This window comes from Camelina sativa, chromosome 11 (assembly GCF_030686135.1).
Source record: "Camelina sativa cultivar CO46 ecotype springtype chromosome 11, ASM3068613v1".
Taxonomy (NCBI): domain Eukaryota; kingdom Viridiplantae; phylum Streptophyta; class Magnoliopsida; order Brassicales; family Brassicaceae; genus Camelina; species Camelina sativa.
The window spans coordinates 15201858-15219203 of record NC_141890.1 but is presented as its reverse complement, the minus strand read 5'-3'; the positions used below and the strand labels follow the sequence as shown (position 1 = coordinate 15219203).

The following is a 17346-nucleotide window of genomic DNA, read 5'->3' as shown; positions in this document are numbered from 1 at the left end:
TCACGGTTACTTCTTATAAACGCTATACACCTTATTAACTTCTTCAATCCCTATCTTATTATACAAAGAAAATTACTTGTATACATACATCTATTTAAAAAAACAATCTAAAAAAAAAAAAAAAAAGAAGAATCACTTCTCTGTTTTTATTTCTTGATTTTTTTGGGTACGGCAAACTCGGAATACTATTCTGTAAGAATAACTAGTTCATGAAAATCTTATATGTTTTTCTGTATAACCCTTCCAGAATTAATAGTAATTAACTGAAAAAAATATAAGCTAAAAACAGAGAAAAATGATAAAAATAGGTTTTGGATATGACAAAAGTGCTTCGGATCAAAACTAAAGATAGATGGTGGATAAAGTTTGCTTTTGATACCACGATGTGATCCGGATCAAAAGCATGATGGCTCTAATACCAATTGATAAGGTCCCAACAAGAATTTATAAGAACACTAGATTTTAAATATTTTTCTTCATAGTTTTCATCATAAGTATATAAGTATTTATACATGCCGGGTCTAAATCGTAGAATATAATAGATATACATAAATCAAGGACTTAACCTAATATACTCTAAACGAAAACCAACAAACACAATAGTAACATCCGTCCCGCATTATTCGCCAAGACAAGGTGTTATTCAAATGGTCCCGCCAAAATGTTTCTTTCTTTTAAATAAAACTATTTAATTATAAAATTTGTTCCACTTTTTATAAATCTTTTTAACTTGAAGGAAAAGATAAAAAGGTGAACACATTAACGACATTATAATCATGTTCAACAATGAGCGCATAATATAGAATCAGACTCCACATTCTTGACATACATCCAACAAGCATAACAGTTTCACATAATATTAAATGTAACGCATAATCATAATACCATTTAAACCATATTAACACCACATACTCACCATTACACACATTCATCAAACAATAGACGTAACCAATCACATAGTTTCCAAGCTTATACAAGCAATTCATGAAAATATGCTTAGAAAATAATCATTGTGTTTCCGCGATTATCACCCTCACCTTTGCCATATAAATGAAGAAACTCAGTTTCCTCTTTCCTTTTAATGTCAGATCCAAGATTCAAGAACGCTCATGCAAAGCTGCAGCTCAATCCAACCTCGTTTCCCAACCAAACATTACAATGTCACCATTTATTCTATACAAACAAGACTCATAACTCACGGGTAAAACCACAACTAACCGTTAAAATCACGATCTCACCATTGAATATTTATGTTATCGTACCGTAACGCTCTCCACCAAATCTCAGCTCGATCAGGTAAGTTTTGGACTACCAAACGCTGTTCCAAAGAGACAACCTCGAACATGATTTCTATGGTTTCTGGTTTGGGCACCTCCGGTAATTTCTTGCGCAGGAAGCAACCCACATACATTCTTAAATATAACTCCGATCGGACATCCGTCAGTTGCTACAAACTTATGGCTTAACAGTGATCACGTTGGTGTTTTTATCTTTCTAAATCGAAGTCACATCCGGCACCGATGAGCCTCCAAAGAGGCCTCTCCACCTCCGATCTACTTCGACTTTGCTCTTCCACCACCACTGTGGCCTGCCACAAACAGTAATGACTACCAGATCCACCACCTCCACAACGTCTCCTTCTTCGTTGATAATCATCCGGTTCGCCACTTCTCACCTCCATCTCTCGGCACATGTGGGCAGTTGAGATATCTATGACCCATCACCAATTATGTGATATGATAGATGCTTTCGCCATATTTTATGTTGTCTAGTTGAAACACAACATGCGTTGCTACTTTCATCTCTCCCTTAAGAAATTTCTCTTCCGTTGGTAAACATCTTCCATGAGATTTCAGTAAACACGAGTTGAGTAAAGTGAAAAATATAGAGTTACAAGGACTTATTACTGTTACTTCAATTGTTCCGACCGAACAATCAGGGGAAGATCCACTTTGACCAAGGGTGGTGCATGCACCATATGAAGTTATAAATTGTTTAATTTACAGATAAATTATTTGGGTTCAAGTGGATTTATGGTAAGAATGCATGCACCAAATTAAAAAAATGAGGTCATGGGTTTGAGTCTCCCTATGTTCCACTTGTATAGTTTTTTGCACCTGATTTTTTATTTAAAAATAATAAATGTATACATCGTAACTTTAAGTTTAAAATTTATAAGTTTGGGCGGTCCAAAAAAAACAAATTATAAGTTTAGGAGTTTGTGAAATTTAAACCATTAACTTCATTGTGCTTTTGAAGTATGTATCTCATTGTAAGCTTGCACATCAAGACCCGCAAAAACCAGAGAACATATATATATATATGTTCATAGTTAAAACCCCTCTAAGAAGTTGTACTTTTATACAAGTGACTAATAAGTGTGAACTCAAAAGTTCAAGTGTTCATTAATTGATAAGATACTTTCATATAGTAGATTAGCTAGGGACTTGCGATCTTTTTGTATCACTTGATGAAAGTGACCCCAATATTTTAACTTCACTAAATGAAATGAACCACAACCGTAACAAGCATAAAGGTAAAGAGTGGCCATTTCGATTTAAGCTTAGATCTGCCGCCGTAAGTTGTGTAATCAAGTGGACTTGCAATGCGGTGGATAGCAATAAAGGAATCCACGAAGATGTCAGATTCGATGACGAGAATGTTGGAATTGAATTTTTCAGAAATGAGTTTCAGAAAATTTGCAAGTTTTGGACAATGACTTTCCAGCGAATTTCCGTTCAAATAACCGGCCAAATGGCTGATCGCAATTGTCGGATCGATAGTACAATGGAATTTTGGTAACAAGTACTACAAGATGGTATACTCACACGTCCAAAACGGAGTTGATTTGAATAAGAAATAAGAGTGTGAAGTAAGCTACTTGGGATGGTTTAGGAAATATCGCACATCGGAAATATGACTGATTTTTCACTCATATATATATAGTTTCACACTCTTCTAGTTTCAAAAGTGTGTAGAAGGAAGAGGGAAGGTTACCACACGCGAGCCAAACCGAACCGGGCTAGGCCAGGCACGGACGCGGGGCGGGGCGGGCCGGGCTGGGCGTGGACGCGGGCCGTAGGTCGTGGGCTTTTGGGATTTTTGGACATCTTTAGGCTCATTTAACTTTTGGAAAGACTTGGTGTGAACTCCAATCAACTTGGGCAGTACTCCGAGAATATTCAGTGAATATTTTCTTGAGACCTCCCTCCTTCCACTATATATAGAGGCACAATCTCTCATGATTTCACACACTCAAAAACACAAAGACTTCTTCCTCTGAAGATCTATCTCTTCCTCTCCCTTGCTTAGTCCAAGTAAGTTCTTAGTTTAGTAGTCTCGAGAGTATAACGTAGATCTGTTCGCTTGAATTCTATTATTGGTGTGCTACTGTAATAGTTCGTGATAGGTTGTATCCAGGGATTCATAAATCGTGATTGTCCGAAAGCACGACCGATTTATTGAATTAAGGAAAGAGATATCATATCTTGCCTCCGTGATTTATTTTATGCTTTATATTATATTGTTGTAATTCGTTTCTGATTTCGTTAATTTAAATATAATTCACATATTTTCTCAATTCGATTTTTGCGCTCCTAACAGTCTTAATTCAATAAATCCGCTTTTTGCTTATCGCTTTAAACAGATTGAGATTTTTTCGAATTTTTATTTTAAAAACGATTTCAAAATCTTCTGAAAAACTGTTTCTACTTTCATCTTTCGGTGCTTACGCGGAAAGTTTTTTGAAGAACGCTTTCTACTTTAATTCTTTCTTCTCTAATCTCTCTGGTTTCCACGAACGCTCTTAATTGAGTGAGTTTGTGAAACGAGTTTCTGCGAACGCTTCTTATGCGAATTTGCAAAACTAATTCAGGGTAATTTAATTACTTGAATTGTTTGATTAATATACTAATCAGATCTGTTCATTGTGAAACAGAATGTCTGGATATAACACCAACAACGTTGATTGTGGTAGAGTTCATGAGAGCCCTCTTGAAACTCCTAAAGAGTTGTCTTCACGTATTGCTAAAGAATTTGAAAAGACGAAACTTACCAACTCTAGTTTGGAAAATGTGCGCTGAAATTTGTTTGGTAATGGATCAACCCACATGGGGATACCACCTGCGGCTTCCCAAGGGATGATGCTAGATAAGTTCGATGGCAAAGCTGGGTTCAAAACGTGGCAAAACAAGATGCACTACTTCTTGGCCAGCATGAACATGGATAGGTACCTCATAGAGGATCCACCAACACTTCCACAAGGTGACACAGATGTGTATGTGGTTGGAAGTATGGATAGTTGAGCTCAAGGTGACTATTGTTGCAAAGGTGAGATTCTGAACCGTTTGGTCAATGATCTGTATGACCTCTACAGTATGTACAAGACTTCAAAAGCATTTTGGCTAGCTTTGGAGACCAAGTACAAGACTGATGAGTCTGGGATGCAGAAATTCTCAACTACGAAGTTCCTGAACTTCAAAATGGTGGATTCCAAACCAATTATGGAACAAGTGAAGGCTCTTCAACGCATATTTCAGGAGATAAAGTTGGAAGGGATGTCGATCTGCAACGTCTTCAAAACGAATTGCTTGATCGAGAAGTTACCACCAGGTTGGTCGAATTTCAAGCATTACCTTAGCTTCAAACGTAAGGCAATGTCTCTTGATGATCTCATCCGAAGGTTGAGAGTTGGAGACAACAATCGTGGAGCTCATTCGGATGCTCAAAACCATGGGCATGATGTTCATGTAGGTGAGCATAAGGCCAAGCTGAAAGGCAAGGGTAAAGGAATCTCTATTCCTCATAAACCGTTGAATGTGTCATCTGGAACAAACTTCAAGAAGAGCAACCTTGCGAGGAAGTTCAAAGGAAAGTGTCATCATTGTGGTAAGATTGGACACAAGGCTGATGTTTGCTAAAGCAAAGCGAAAGTTCTCAAGTTGCAGGCAAACCTTGTAACAACCCGTCCCGTGGACCCCAATAGCCTCACTGCTAGCTTGCCCCCATAGGCCCAAAACTGGCCCTGCAGGGCATCGATCCTAACTCCTCACCGTGGCAAATGGAACAACTCATCCAAATCCACAGTAGGTTATTGGTGCGCCAGGCATTCCTCGAACCCTGGTCCCCACCGTTTAACAACCTTCCCACAAGACAAGTTGCCACCAATTGACCTACTGTGGATTTGGATAAGTAGTTCTATTTTCCACGTTGAGGGGTTAGGATCGATGCCCTGCAGGGCCAGCTTTAGGCCTATGAAGGCAAGCTAGCAGTGAGACTAGAGGGGTCCACGGGACGGGTTGTTACATAAAAATCGATTTTTATGTGACAACCCGTCCCGTGGACCCCACTAGCCTACCTCTTACCGCCCCAACGCACCATCCGTGGGCCCCACTAGCCCACCGCTAGCCGGCCCAACAGACCCCAAGCTGGCCCTGCAGGGCATCGATCCTAACCCATCACTATGGATATCCCAATCCACCAGTAGGTTATTGGTGCGCCAGGCGTTCCTCGAACCCTGGTCCTCACCCTTTAACAACCTTCCCACAAGGCAAGTTGTCACCAATTGACCCCACTAGCCTACAAAATTCGATGTTACAGGTCGTTTCACGTTAAAGTGAAACGACCTGACCCATTTTTTTTTTAAATAAGAAATAATAAATAATACTAAAATAATAAACTACAACTAGTGGTCCCATATCCACTAGCCACCTAACCACAAACACATCCAACAGCAGAAATAACAGATACCAATATCCAAACAATAATCCAATAACTAATAACCAATAATCAAATGTAACAATACTCCAATATCAAACAACATGAAACAAGGAACCAGCAACCTACCAAGTTCTAAAGACCCAATTCTAGCAACCTAGCAATACAAGACAACATCCAATCGAGTCCCTAGAACATCCTCCTCTTCATTGCCTTGATTCCTCGATCACACTTTGCCTTTACCTGCACCACAAACACATATTGAAATGCATGAGTATTTTAAAAACACTCAGTAAGGCAATCCTCCCATCTACTGGGCTATACACACAAGCAATAGAGTCATCTCTAACCATCAAACAACGACCAACAAACAACAAATAACAAACCAAGACTCTGCATCGACCGACACCAACATGCATCGACCGACACCACACGGGGTTGCATCGACCGACACAAGGTATGCATCGCTCGATGCAAGTTACACAAGCATCGATCGACACCCAAACTGCATCGAACGACGCATGCTCGACATAGCACGAAAACCCTAGAGTTTTACGCGCCGTCCTCGCACTTGCATCGACCGACGCAAGATATGCATTGACCGATGCAATGCCGAGCATCGTGTTTTCCCTGAAGTTTCTCGCCTTATCTTCGTTCCTGCAACCACAAGACTCGATCCCAAGCCACAAGAAAGCATCCTAACGTCCCAATTATCAATCTAACAAGTCTAACAACACACAACAAGCAGATTAAAGAGTTCTCTAGCTTAAATAAGCCATGGTCCTGCACTTACCTTTGCCAAGAAGATTTTGAACCTTAAACACGCAGGAAAAACACTTCTAGAAGCCTCCTACAACGTCCTAGGCCTCAGATCTCACCAGAAAAGTCACCAATCCACAGGAAATACCAAGAACATTCTTCTCTCTTCTCTTTTTTCTTAAAAACGGCCAAAGTCGTCTAATGAGACAAAAGAACGACTTAAGGGTTTATCCCCTTTTCCTTTGCTCGAAACGCAGCGTTTAACTTAAACTCGTCCGCAGAAAACAACCTTGCATCGATCGATGCAATCCTTAAACCGGGATTTTGGTTCGCAGATGTTACAATTCTCCCCCCACGAATTTAGATTCGTCCTCTGATCTCGAACAACACTCATCCAAGGACTCCCGTGCTACCGTCTCCACGGCCCGCACTCCTCCGACCGATCTACAAAAGGTCACCTCTAGGCGATAGACTCACACTCCAGGCATTATTTGCTCTCGACTTTTGGACTTTCCTTTACTCAGAGGCCTAGACCTTGAGTTTTTATTGGCTCTTCATTAGACCTAAGTCTGCATGCCATAATGTTGGGTCCTCATCGGGCCTAAGCCCGCATGCCATAATATATAAGGAAAAATCCAATACTCCTCTCTCGGGTCGTCACCCTACAACGCGCCTCCGGATCGTCATCCGAAGTTGATATACCAACCATACTCCCAAGTCACAAAGTCTCTGAATATGGCAGTACTATGAGAACCAAAGTCCCCCAAGAGTCGCGAGCAAATAATTCTGAACACGTCTGAGTCCTATCCCTATCCAGGTTTCCTTCTTGTGGCTCGCGTAAGACATCTCAATGTCCTACCAACCACATATCCCCTCACTGGGATACCTCATGACCACACAAGGATCATCTCACTGCCACAAGGGCCAAACAAATGTCCTAAGCAGGACCGCCACCAAGGCCAAACAAATGTCCTAAACAGGACCGCCACCAAGGCCATCTATCCCGAAGGACCGCCTACACAGGCACTCTAGCTAAACAGCCCGCCACAAAGGCCACCCATCTGGCTAAACAGCCCGCCACAAAGGCCACACATCTGGCTAAACAGCCCGCCAAAAAGGCCATGCATCTGGCTAAACAGCCCGCCACAAAAGCCACACAATGTCTTGAAAGACCGCCACTAAGGCCACACAATGACTAAAAAGTCCGCCACTAAGGCCACACAAGCCCCTCCACGGCTTCTTCCCCAAAAAATGGACAATTTAACTCCCATAAAACCTTCCACTTTTACCACTTTCCACTTTTGGAAATTTTCCACTTTAGGAAACTTTCCTCCATAAATGCCGCCTCACGGAAACTTTGTACCCCGAGCACCACCTCATCTTGTTACTTAGTCGCACAACCAACCACCCCAAGCGACCAAGTAAACAAGAGAGATGGGCTGGAATACTCCATTCCTGCTCCAGCCACAGATTACAGATGGGACCAGGCTAGAAAAGCTCAAATCGCGGCTTGCTTCTCATACCACTTCTTAAACCTTGCCTTCATCCTCGCCTCAGGCTCCCAAATCTTCTCCTCAACACCATCACAGTCCCAAAGGACTTTCATCAAAGGACTCTTCTTCTTCCGAAGTTCCTTAATTCTCCTCTCAAGAACCCTCACTGGTCTCGCCTCCAAAGTCATGTTAGGCTGAAGATCCTCAGGAATCTTTTTCTAACAACTGATCATCCTCACGGAGACACTTCCTCAACATAGAAACATGGAAAACCTTATGGAATGCACGCATAACCTCAGGTAACTCCAGTCTATAAGCCACTAGTCCGACATGCTCAATCACTCTGAACGGACCCATATACCTCGGACTCAACTTAGTCTCAGTCAATGACCTGTTCGGACCCTGCAACATGGCCATCTTGAGGTACACTCTGTCTCCTACCTGAAACTCAAGATCTCTCCTCCTCCTATCGGCATAACTTCTTTGCCGATCCTGAGCTTCCTTCATGTTCAGCTTGAGAATCCAGATCTTCTCTAAGGTCTCCTGAACAAAATCTGCCCCGTAAATGCTCCTCTCCCCCACCTAAGTCCAGCATAACGGTGTACGACACGGCCTCCCATACAAAACCTCATAGGGAGCCATCCTAATACTGGCCTGATAACTATTGTTGTAAGCAAACTCTACCAAGCTCAAGTGATCTGCCCAATGGCCTCCCCTATCCAACACACACATCCTCAGCAAATTCTCTAGCGTTTCTGCCTGAAACGCTCTCTAGAACACCGAAGTGAACTTAGAATCCCTATCAGACACAATGCTCGCTGGCACCCCATGCAACCTGACTATATCCTTCACATACTTCTTAGCCAAGACCGCTGCTCCATCAGTCTTCTTAATGGCCAGAAAATGTGCTGACTTAGTCAACCGGTCCACTATGACCCAAATAGCATCAAACGTCCTGAACACTGGCAAGCCTACCACGAAGTCCATAGTAATCATATCCCACTTCCACTCCGGAATGGGAAGACTCTTCACTAACCCTCCTGGAACCTGATGTTCCGCCTTCACTAGCTGGCACACATCGCACCTCGCGACCCAACTAAGATAGTACCATTATCTAAGATCTCATACTCGGAATCAACATCCTTTGAGGCATTCACCAGCCCCAAATCTCCATCATGAGCCAACCGCATTCTGCTCAGAAGATCTGCTCTATCAACCGTCTCCAAACCCAACGGTTCCTGAGACACAGCACACAAGCTCAACGCACTGATCTCTCCTACCAGAGACTCCATCTCCTGCTCCTGAGCCGAAGCTACCCTCATCCGACTCAGAGCATCTGCAACCAAATTAGCCTTACAAGGATGATAGGCCATCTCCAAATCATAATCCGCCACAAGCTCCATCTACCGCTTCTGCCTCAAATTCAGCTCAGGCTGAGTGAATATATACTTCAGGCTCTTATGATCTGTAAACACCTGCACCTTTGCACCATAAAGATAAGATCTCCAAATCTTCAGGGCAAAAACTACAGCACCCATCTCCAAATCATGAGTAGGATAGTTGCCTTCATGCTTCCGCAACTGCCGCAAAGCATAGACAATCACCTTCCCATGCTGCATCAGAACACACCCCAAAACAACTCTAGATGCATACACAATATGACCCAAAACCACATAGGGTTCTCCCTGCTCTGGCAAAGCCAAAACTGGCGCAGTAATCAACATCTCCTTTAGGCTTGCAAAGCCTTCCTCACACTCCTCTGACCAAACGAAAGAAACATCCTTCCCTGTAAACTTAGTCATTGGACGTGCTCTGCTCGCAAACCCCTGCACGAATCTCCTGTAGTATTCTACCAATCCAAGAAAACTCCTGATCTCTGTGGCATTCTGCGGTCTAGGCCAATCTCTGATAGCCTGAATCTTCTCCGGATCTACATAAACCCCGTCTGCATACACAATATGACCCAGAAAGCCCATCTCACGCTGCCAAAAACTGCACTTGCTCAACTTAGCAAACAACTTCTGCCCCCGCAGCTTATCCATAACTGCCCTCAAATGCACTGCATGCTCCTCAGGACTCTTAGAATAAACCAGGATATCGTCGATGAAAATGATGACAGATACATCCAGAAACTCCTGAAACACACTGTTCATCAATCTCATAAACGCTGCTGGTGCGTTCGTCAACCCGAAAGGCATCACCACAAACACATAATGCCCATACCTCGTCTTGAATGCAGTCTTCCTCACATCTGCCTCCACTATCGGTATCTGATGATAACCCGACGTCAGATCTACTTTGGAGAACCAAGTAGCACCCCTCAACTGATCCAACAACTCATCAATCCTGGGAAGAGGGTACTTGTTCTTCACAGTGACCCGGTTCAAACCCCTGTAATCAATACACAACCGGAAACTCCCATCCTTCTTCTTGACAAACAACACTGGTGGTCCCCACGATGATACACTAGGACGGATGAATCCCTTACTTAACAAATCTTCTAGCTGCTTCTTCAGCTCTGCCATCTCTGCTGGAGCAATTCTGTAAGGAGCCTTGGATAACAGCATCTTCCCTGGTTCCAGCTCACGGCCCTTCTCGATCATCTTCCCAGCCTGGATGGTCGAGATCAGGAGACTCCCCGAAATCGGTCTAATACACTGAAAAACCAACTTCCCTACTGGACGCTCAAACTCCACTCTACCCCGATAGCAGTCCAAATGCACCATATGCCGATGCATCCAATCCTTCATGAGAATAACATCTTACAGCTCCACTAGACTGATAAGAAAATCCGCTGGCCATGACTCTCCTGCGATCTGAATATCAACTCCCCTAGCTCGTCCAATAACTCTCAGGAACTTGCCTCCTGCAACTCTGACAACTCCTATACGCTCTCTGGGATCCCCTCTGATTCCCGCACCCTCTGCACACTCTGGAGTAATGAAGCTATGAGAAGCTCCAGAATCAAACATAACGTAGGACTTAAACCCGCCCACCAACAAGGTCCCTACACAAACCTCATGTTTTGAGAACCTAACACTTTAACACAAGAAGACATAAAATCTGAACTTACTAAGAATTCGCAAAGTTACATTACCAGAAATTATACATGTGATCGCTCCGGCACTGGTTCCACCAGTCTCTGTAGTCGTGTAAACCCGTGGCGCCTACTCAATCCGTGCCACCTGCTGCCCTTCAGGCTGCACCTGCTGCAACGCTGCCACTGCTACCAGCTGCAACTTGGGACAATAGGGCCTAATGTGCCCTGGCTCCCTGCAATGATAGCACACACGATCTACTGTCGTTGGTGCACTCATCTTGGGACAGCTAGCAACCTTGTGATCCTTGCTTCCACACCCGAAGCAACTCGCACCACTCGGCCTCTGCGTAGCCTCCCACCTCCTCTTGGTTCCCTGCGCATGCTTATCGCCCCTGCTAGAACCACCCTGCTGCTGAGCCCTACTAGGCTGAACTGTTGGACTAACTGTCACTAACTGTGCCCAGATGTCCTCCTCAATCCCTGCTGCAGTCTCAACCAGCTCTACACGCGTAGCATAACTCCTCCCTCTACAGTGACCTGCAGATCAATTGGTGGCAACTTGTCCTGTGGGAAGGTTGATAAAGGGTGAGGACCATGGTTCGAGGAACGCCTGGCGCACCAATAACCAAATTTGGATTTGGATGAGTAGTTCCATTTGCCACGGTGAGGGGTTAGGATCGATGCCCTGCAGGGCCAGCTTTGGGCCTATGGGGGCAAGTTAGCAGTGAGGCTAGTGGGGTCCACTGGACGGGTTGTTACAAACCTAACTGAAGAAGACATGGTTACGGTAGTTACTGAATGTAACATGGTGGAAGAAAACCTAGTGGAGTGGTACTACAACACTGGTGCTACCACACACATATGCTCTGATAGGACCATGTTCACCACCTACGTGCAGAACAAGTAAAACGAGCATCTTTTCATGGGCAACACAGTGGTGTCCAAGATTGAAGGTAAGGGCAAAGTGGTTCTGAAGCTAACTTCTGATCGTGAGCTCACATTGCAGAACGTGAAGCACATACCTGACATGCGGAAGAATCTCATCTCTGGAACAGTGCTAAGCAAGCATGGTTTTTCCATTAATTTTGAGACTGATAAGTTAGTTCTTAAGAAAATGGGATGTATTTAGGAAAGGGTTTTGTTAAGGGTGGACTGATCAAGATGTCTGTAACGACAGTCCATCCGAAAATTGTAGCTTCTGCTTCTGTTGCTGAAATGAAAGATACCCCTATTGCTTACTTGGTTGAGTCGTTTACTACTTTGCATGAACGTTTAGGACATGTCAATTACAAAACAATGCAAAAACTGCAAAACTTGAATTTGATTCCGAAATTTAAAACTAACCAAGAAAAATGTGAAGTGTGCGTACATGCCAAACTCACTAAAACTCCCTCACCACGCGTTGAAAGAACAACCGAACCTCTAAGTTTAATTCACACAGAATTATGTGATTTAAAATATGTGCAAACTAGAGGCGGTAAGAAATACTTTGTTACCTTCATTGATGATTGCACAAGATATTGCTATGTATATCTCTTGCATAGCAAAGATGAAGCACTGGAAAAATTCAGAGAGTTCACCCTCGAGGTAGAAAAACAGCTTAAGAAAACTATAAAAGTAGTTCAAAGTGATAGAGGAGGAGAATATATTGAGCCGTTCAATGCATTTTGCAGAGAAAAAGGCATCATAGACCAGATAACCGCTCCCTACTCGCCAGAATCAAACGGAGTAGTGGAACAAAAAAATTAAACTCTGAAAGAGATGATGAATGCGCTGTTGCATGAATCTGGGTTAGCCCAGAACATGTGGGGGGAAGCGTTGCTTACCACTAATTACATCCTCAACAGGATACCACATAAGGTGACTGGCAAGTCACCACATGAACGTTGGAAAGGTACAGTACCTTCGTACAAATACCTCAAAGTGTGGGGGTGTCTAGCAAAAGTGGCGGTACCACCTCCTAAAAAGGTCGGATATGCGCATAACAGTAGTGCATATCAATTTTTGGTTCATAAGTCAGAGATTCCAGAAATTCATGCGAATACAGTTATGGAATCAAGAAATGCTTCATTTTTTGAAGACATTTTCCCATGTAGGAAAACCCAAAAACGGACTCGTGAACAACGAGATGCAGCAACCTCAGAAGCTGGCAATAATTTGGGCACTACTGTTGTGGAAACAGAACATGAACCTAGACGGAGCAAACAAGCTCGCAAAAATAAATCGTTTGGTGAAGATTTTTTGATGATGGCATTTCTAGTTGAAAATCTACCTAGAACATATGCAGAAGCTATCGAACATATGTAGAACCTATGTCTACACCTGATGCACCTTATTGGAAGGAAGCAGTCAAAACTGAAATAGACTTTATCTTGCAACATTATACTTATGAGATGACAAATCTACCACAAGGATTTATACCGTTGGGGTGTAAATGGATTTTTTTGATAAAACGAAAATCCAATGGCGATATTGAGCGGTACAAGGCTAGGCTTGTAGTGCAAGGATTTTGGCAAAAAAAAGGCTTAGATTTCTTTGATACCTATTCACCGGTAACAAGACTATCTTCAATCAGGATGCTCATAGGCATTGCAGCCTTGAGAAATCTTGAAATCCATTAAATGGATGTAAAAACTGCTTTTCTCCATGGAGATTTGGAAGAGTAAATCTACATGAAACAACATGAGGGGTTTTTTATTCCAGGACAAGAACACAAAGTGTGTAAACTTGTGAAGTCATTATATGGACTCAAACAGGCTTCTAAGCAGTGGCATGAGAAGTTTGACAATATGATGATGTCTAATGGTTTTCGCATTAATAAATGTGACAAATGCATATACTACAAAACTACTCCATCAGGGTACATTTTTTTTATGCTTATATGTAGATGATATGCTCATCATTGGAAGCAACAAAGACATCATAACTCAAACGAAAAACATGCTCAAAAGACATTTTGATATGAAAGACTTGGGTTTAGCAGATGTAATTTTGGGGATAAAAATCATCATAACTGATGAGGGCCTTATCTTGTCTCAAATCCACTATGCTGAAAAGGTGCTTGATCGATTCAATCATTACTCAAATGGGACTGCAAAAACTCCAGAGGATCCTCAAATTCACTTGACCAAAAATTCTGGTGAACTTGTGCAACAAGCGGAGTATGCAAGGGTATTAGCAGTCTAATGTACTTGACAAACTGTACAATACCAGATTTAGCGCACTCTATAAATGTACTCAGTCGCTACACAAGTAATCCAGGACATAAACATTGGATGGGTATAACTAGAGTTTTAGACTATCTACGTTATACCAAAGATCATGGCTTGCACTATAATAGAGAACCCGCAGTTTTGGAAGGTTACAATGATGCCAACTGGATTGCAGACTCGAGAAACTCAAAACCCACAAGTGGATACGTTTTTACACTTGGAGGTGCAACAGTGTCCTAGAAGTCTTCCAAACAAACTTTGGCGGCTAAATCAACTATGGAATCTGAATTCATAGCTTTGGAGATAGCTATATCGGAAGCTGAATCGATTCAAAATTTCTTGGAAGACATCCCAATGTGGGGGAAACCTTTGCCTGCAATACGTGTACACTGTGATAGCCAATCGGCTTTAGGCAGGGCAAGGAATACCCATTATAATAGCAAATCTCGTCACATCAGACGGAGAAATAAAACTGTTAGACAACTTATCTCAACTGGTGTAGTTATGATTAATTACATCCATATGCAAGAAAACCTAACGGATCCATTTACAAAAGGTTTGGCGCGAGATCAAGTTATAAAGTCATCAAGTGGAATGGGTTTAAGGCCTACGACTTAAGAGAAGGTTTGATTGTAACCCTACCTACTCAGATTGGAGACCCCATGACCTAGGTTCAAAGGGACAACTAAATCAAGCTGAAGCTGCTACAAGCACTAAGAGACTATTGTCTTTTCCCAGTTCCTAAAATGATGTAAAGTGCTTCCTATATGTTAGAGGTTAAGCATATGCTTTTAATGATTTGAAATGTAGCTTTGTAAAATATTTGAAATAATTACACGATATTTCTTTAAATACAAGCAACTATTAAAAATCACCTTGTAAGTGTGAAATGGGGCCGTTTCTAGGAGAATATGTGAGGCTATACTCTCCAAGTTCACTCATGATTAACCAGGCATGTTCAAGGCCACAATGAACACAATACAGAACCTCGTTCAACGAGAAAACAAAGCTGTGTTATACCTGCTGTCTAAGTTTACATACAACTCCGGATGGTTCAAGACATCATGTTCACCATCTGGCCGAGTAAATTCGACAGGTATAACAATGATTCGATTCAAGGTTGAAAAATGCCACCAACTCAGATACAGTTAGTTTTCGCATATACTCTCGAAATTCTGTCTAGTCTAGCTAGTAGTGTCAGTCTATAGAGTTAGTTATGTCTTCATATGTTTAGACTTATTTTCTATTCATGTGGGGGATTGTTGGAACTGAATTTTTCAGAAATGAGTTTCAGAAAATTTGCAGGTTTTGGACAGTGACTTTCCGGCGAATTTCCGACCAAATAGCTGATTGGAATTGTCGTGTCGATAGTGCAATGGAAAGCTGGTAACGAGTACTACAAGATGGTATACTCATACGTCCAAAATGGAGTTGATTTGAATGAGAAATAAGTGCGAAGTGAGCTACTTGGGATGGTTTGGGAAATATCCCACATCGGAAATATGACTGCTTTTTCACTCATATATATATAGTTTCACACTTTTCTATTTCAAAAGTGTGTAGAAGGAAGATGGAAGGTTCCCACACGCGAGCCGAACCGGGCCAGGCCGGGCACAGACGCAGGCCAGGCCGGGCTGGGAGTGGACACGGGTCGTAGGCCGTGTGCTTTTGGGCTTTTTGGATAGCTTTAGGCTCATTTATTTTTTTGGAAAGACTTGGTGTAAACTCCAAGCAACTTGGGCAGTACTCCGAGAATATTCAGTGAATATTTTCTTCAGACCTCCCTCCTTCCACTATATATAGAGGCACAACCTCTCATTATTTCACACATTCAAAAACACAGACTCCTTCCTTGATGATCTATCTCTCCCTCTCCCTTGCTTAGTCCAAGTAAGTTCTTAGTTTAGTAGTCTCGAGAGTATAACGTAGATCTGTTTGCTTGAGTTCTATTATTGGTGTGCTACTGTAATAGTTCGTGATCGGTTGTATCCTGGGATTCATAAATCGTGATTGTCTGAAAGCACTTACGGCCAATTTATTGAATTAAGGAAAGAGATATCATATCTTGTCTCCGTGATTTATTTTATGCTTTATATTATGCTATTGTAATTCGTTTCTGATTTCGTTAATTTAAATGTAATTCACATCTTTTCGCAATTCGATTTTTGCGCTCCTAACAAAGAACGCCGTCGACCGTAAAATAAGAGTCAGAATTGTTGGTTATCAGAATGGAGGAGCCGTTGAGAAGAGTGGGTAGTCTCGATCGACTTGCCTTCGAGACAAGATCCGCAAACTCAAGCCTCTCAGGCACAATGTGATATGCAGCCACCTTCTCTCTATCAACGCTCCCGTTGGTGGAAGAGTTTGGGATGAAGAGTGTGGATGGGATAACCTCGGCACGGACCCGGTCATTGGTTTCTAAGAAATCCGATGACCATTCTTCAAAAGTTGCATGAGCCAATGCATCAATGATCTCACGGCCTGTCTCCTCCACCGTGCAGGAGACAACGCCAAAATCTGAAACGATGGAGAGAAGTAGGATTACTAGTAGATTTATCGCTCCAGGAGTTGAAGAAAGAGTCCACGAATGGAAGAAAAGAGTTTTCTTTTGTTCTTTGGGAGTTAGGATTGTGATTTAATTTGACTAGTTGCTTCAAGTTAGTATTTTATAAGTCCCAACAATGATAATAATGTGTAGAACTTAGGTGTGCGTGAAAAGTGTGATGGGAGAGAGCGCACACGAATTTTAGGACTTTGAACGTTTCATATACTATACATCATACTAGCTTATAGTGATTTTGATTTGACTAGATACTGTAATTATGAGTTATAGAATTACACGATGGAAATAATTTTAATTTTGCTTATGTATCAATGATATTATTATTAACACTATATAATAAAATTAAAATTCTTACCAACTAGATATAATATATGATTCATATGTATATATATTACACTATTTGATTTTATATATAATATAATATTTATTTGATTCATATACTAGTCATAGCATCCTATTCCCGTTTTTGTTACACAAGAACTCAAACTCACTTAGCTTCTCTCATATTCTACTCAAGCTTTCAATTTCCAGTACTTATCTATCATTTCAATAAGCAATACTCCA

The 17346-nt window shown here is 42.0% G+C and overlaps 1 protein-coding gene across 1 annotated transcript; it reads right to left on the bottom strand.

Annotated features, from left to right (window-relative positions):
• Positions 1-2499: 2499 nt before the first annotated feature.
• Positions 2500-16997, bottom strand: LOC104728036 (Fasciclin-like arabinogalactan family protein). Its single transcript, XM_019231876.2, has 3 exons — positions 16991-16997; positions 16404-16832; positions 2500-2660 (listed from the first exon to the last, which is right to left on the bottom strand). Exons 1-3 carry the CDS (start codon positions 16995-16997, stop codon positions 2500-2502), a joined length of 597 nt encoding a protein of 198 aa, XP_019087421.2.
• Between the last annotated feature and the right edge of the window lie 349 nt (positions 16998-17346).

Excerpts from the sequence above, each read along its gene's own strand:
- LOC104728036 (XM_019231876.2), bottom strand. Across the intron at positions 2,661-16,403 it reads TTATTTTACGGTCGACGGCG|TTCTCGTCATCGAATCTGAC; the intron begins TTCTTTGTTAGG and ends TCAATTCCAACA.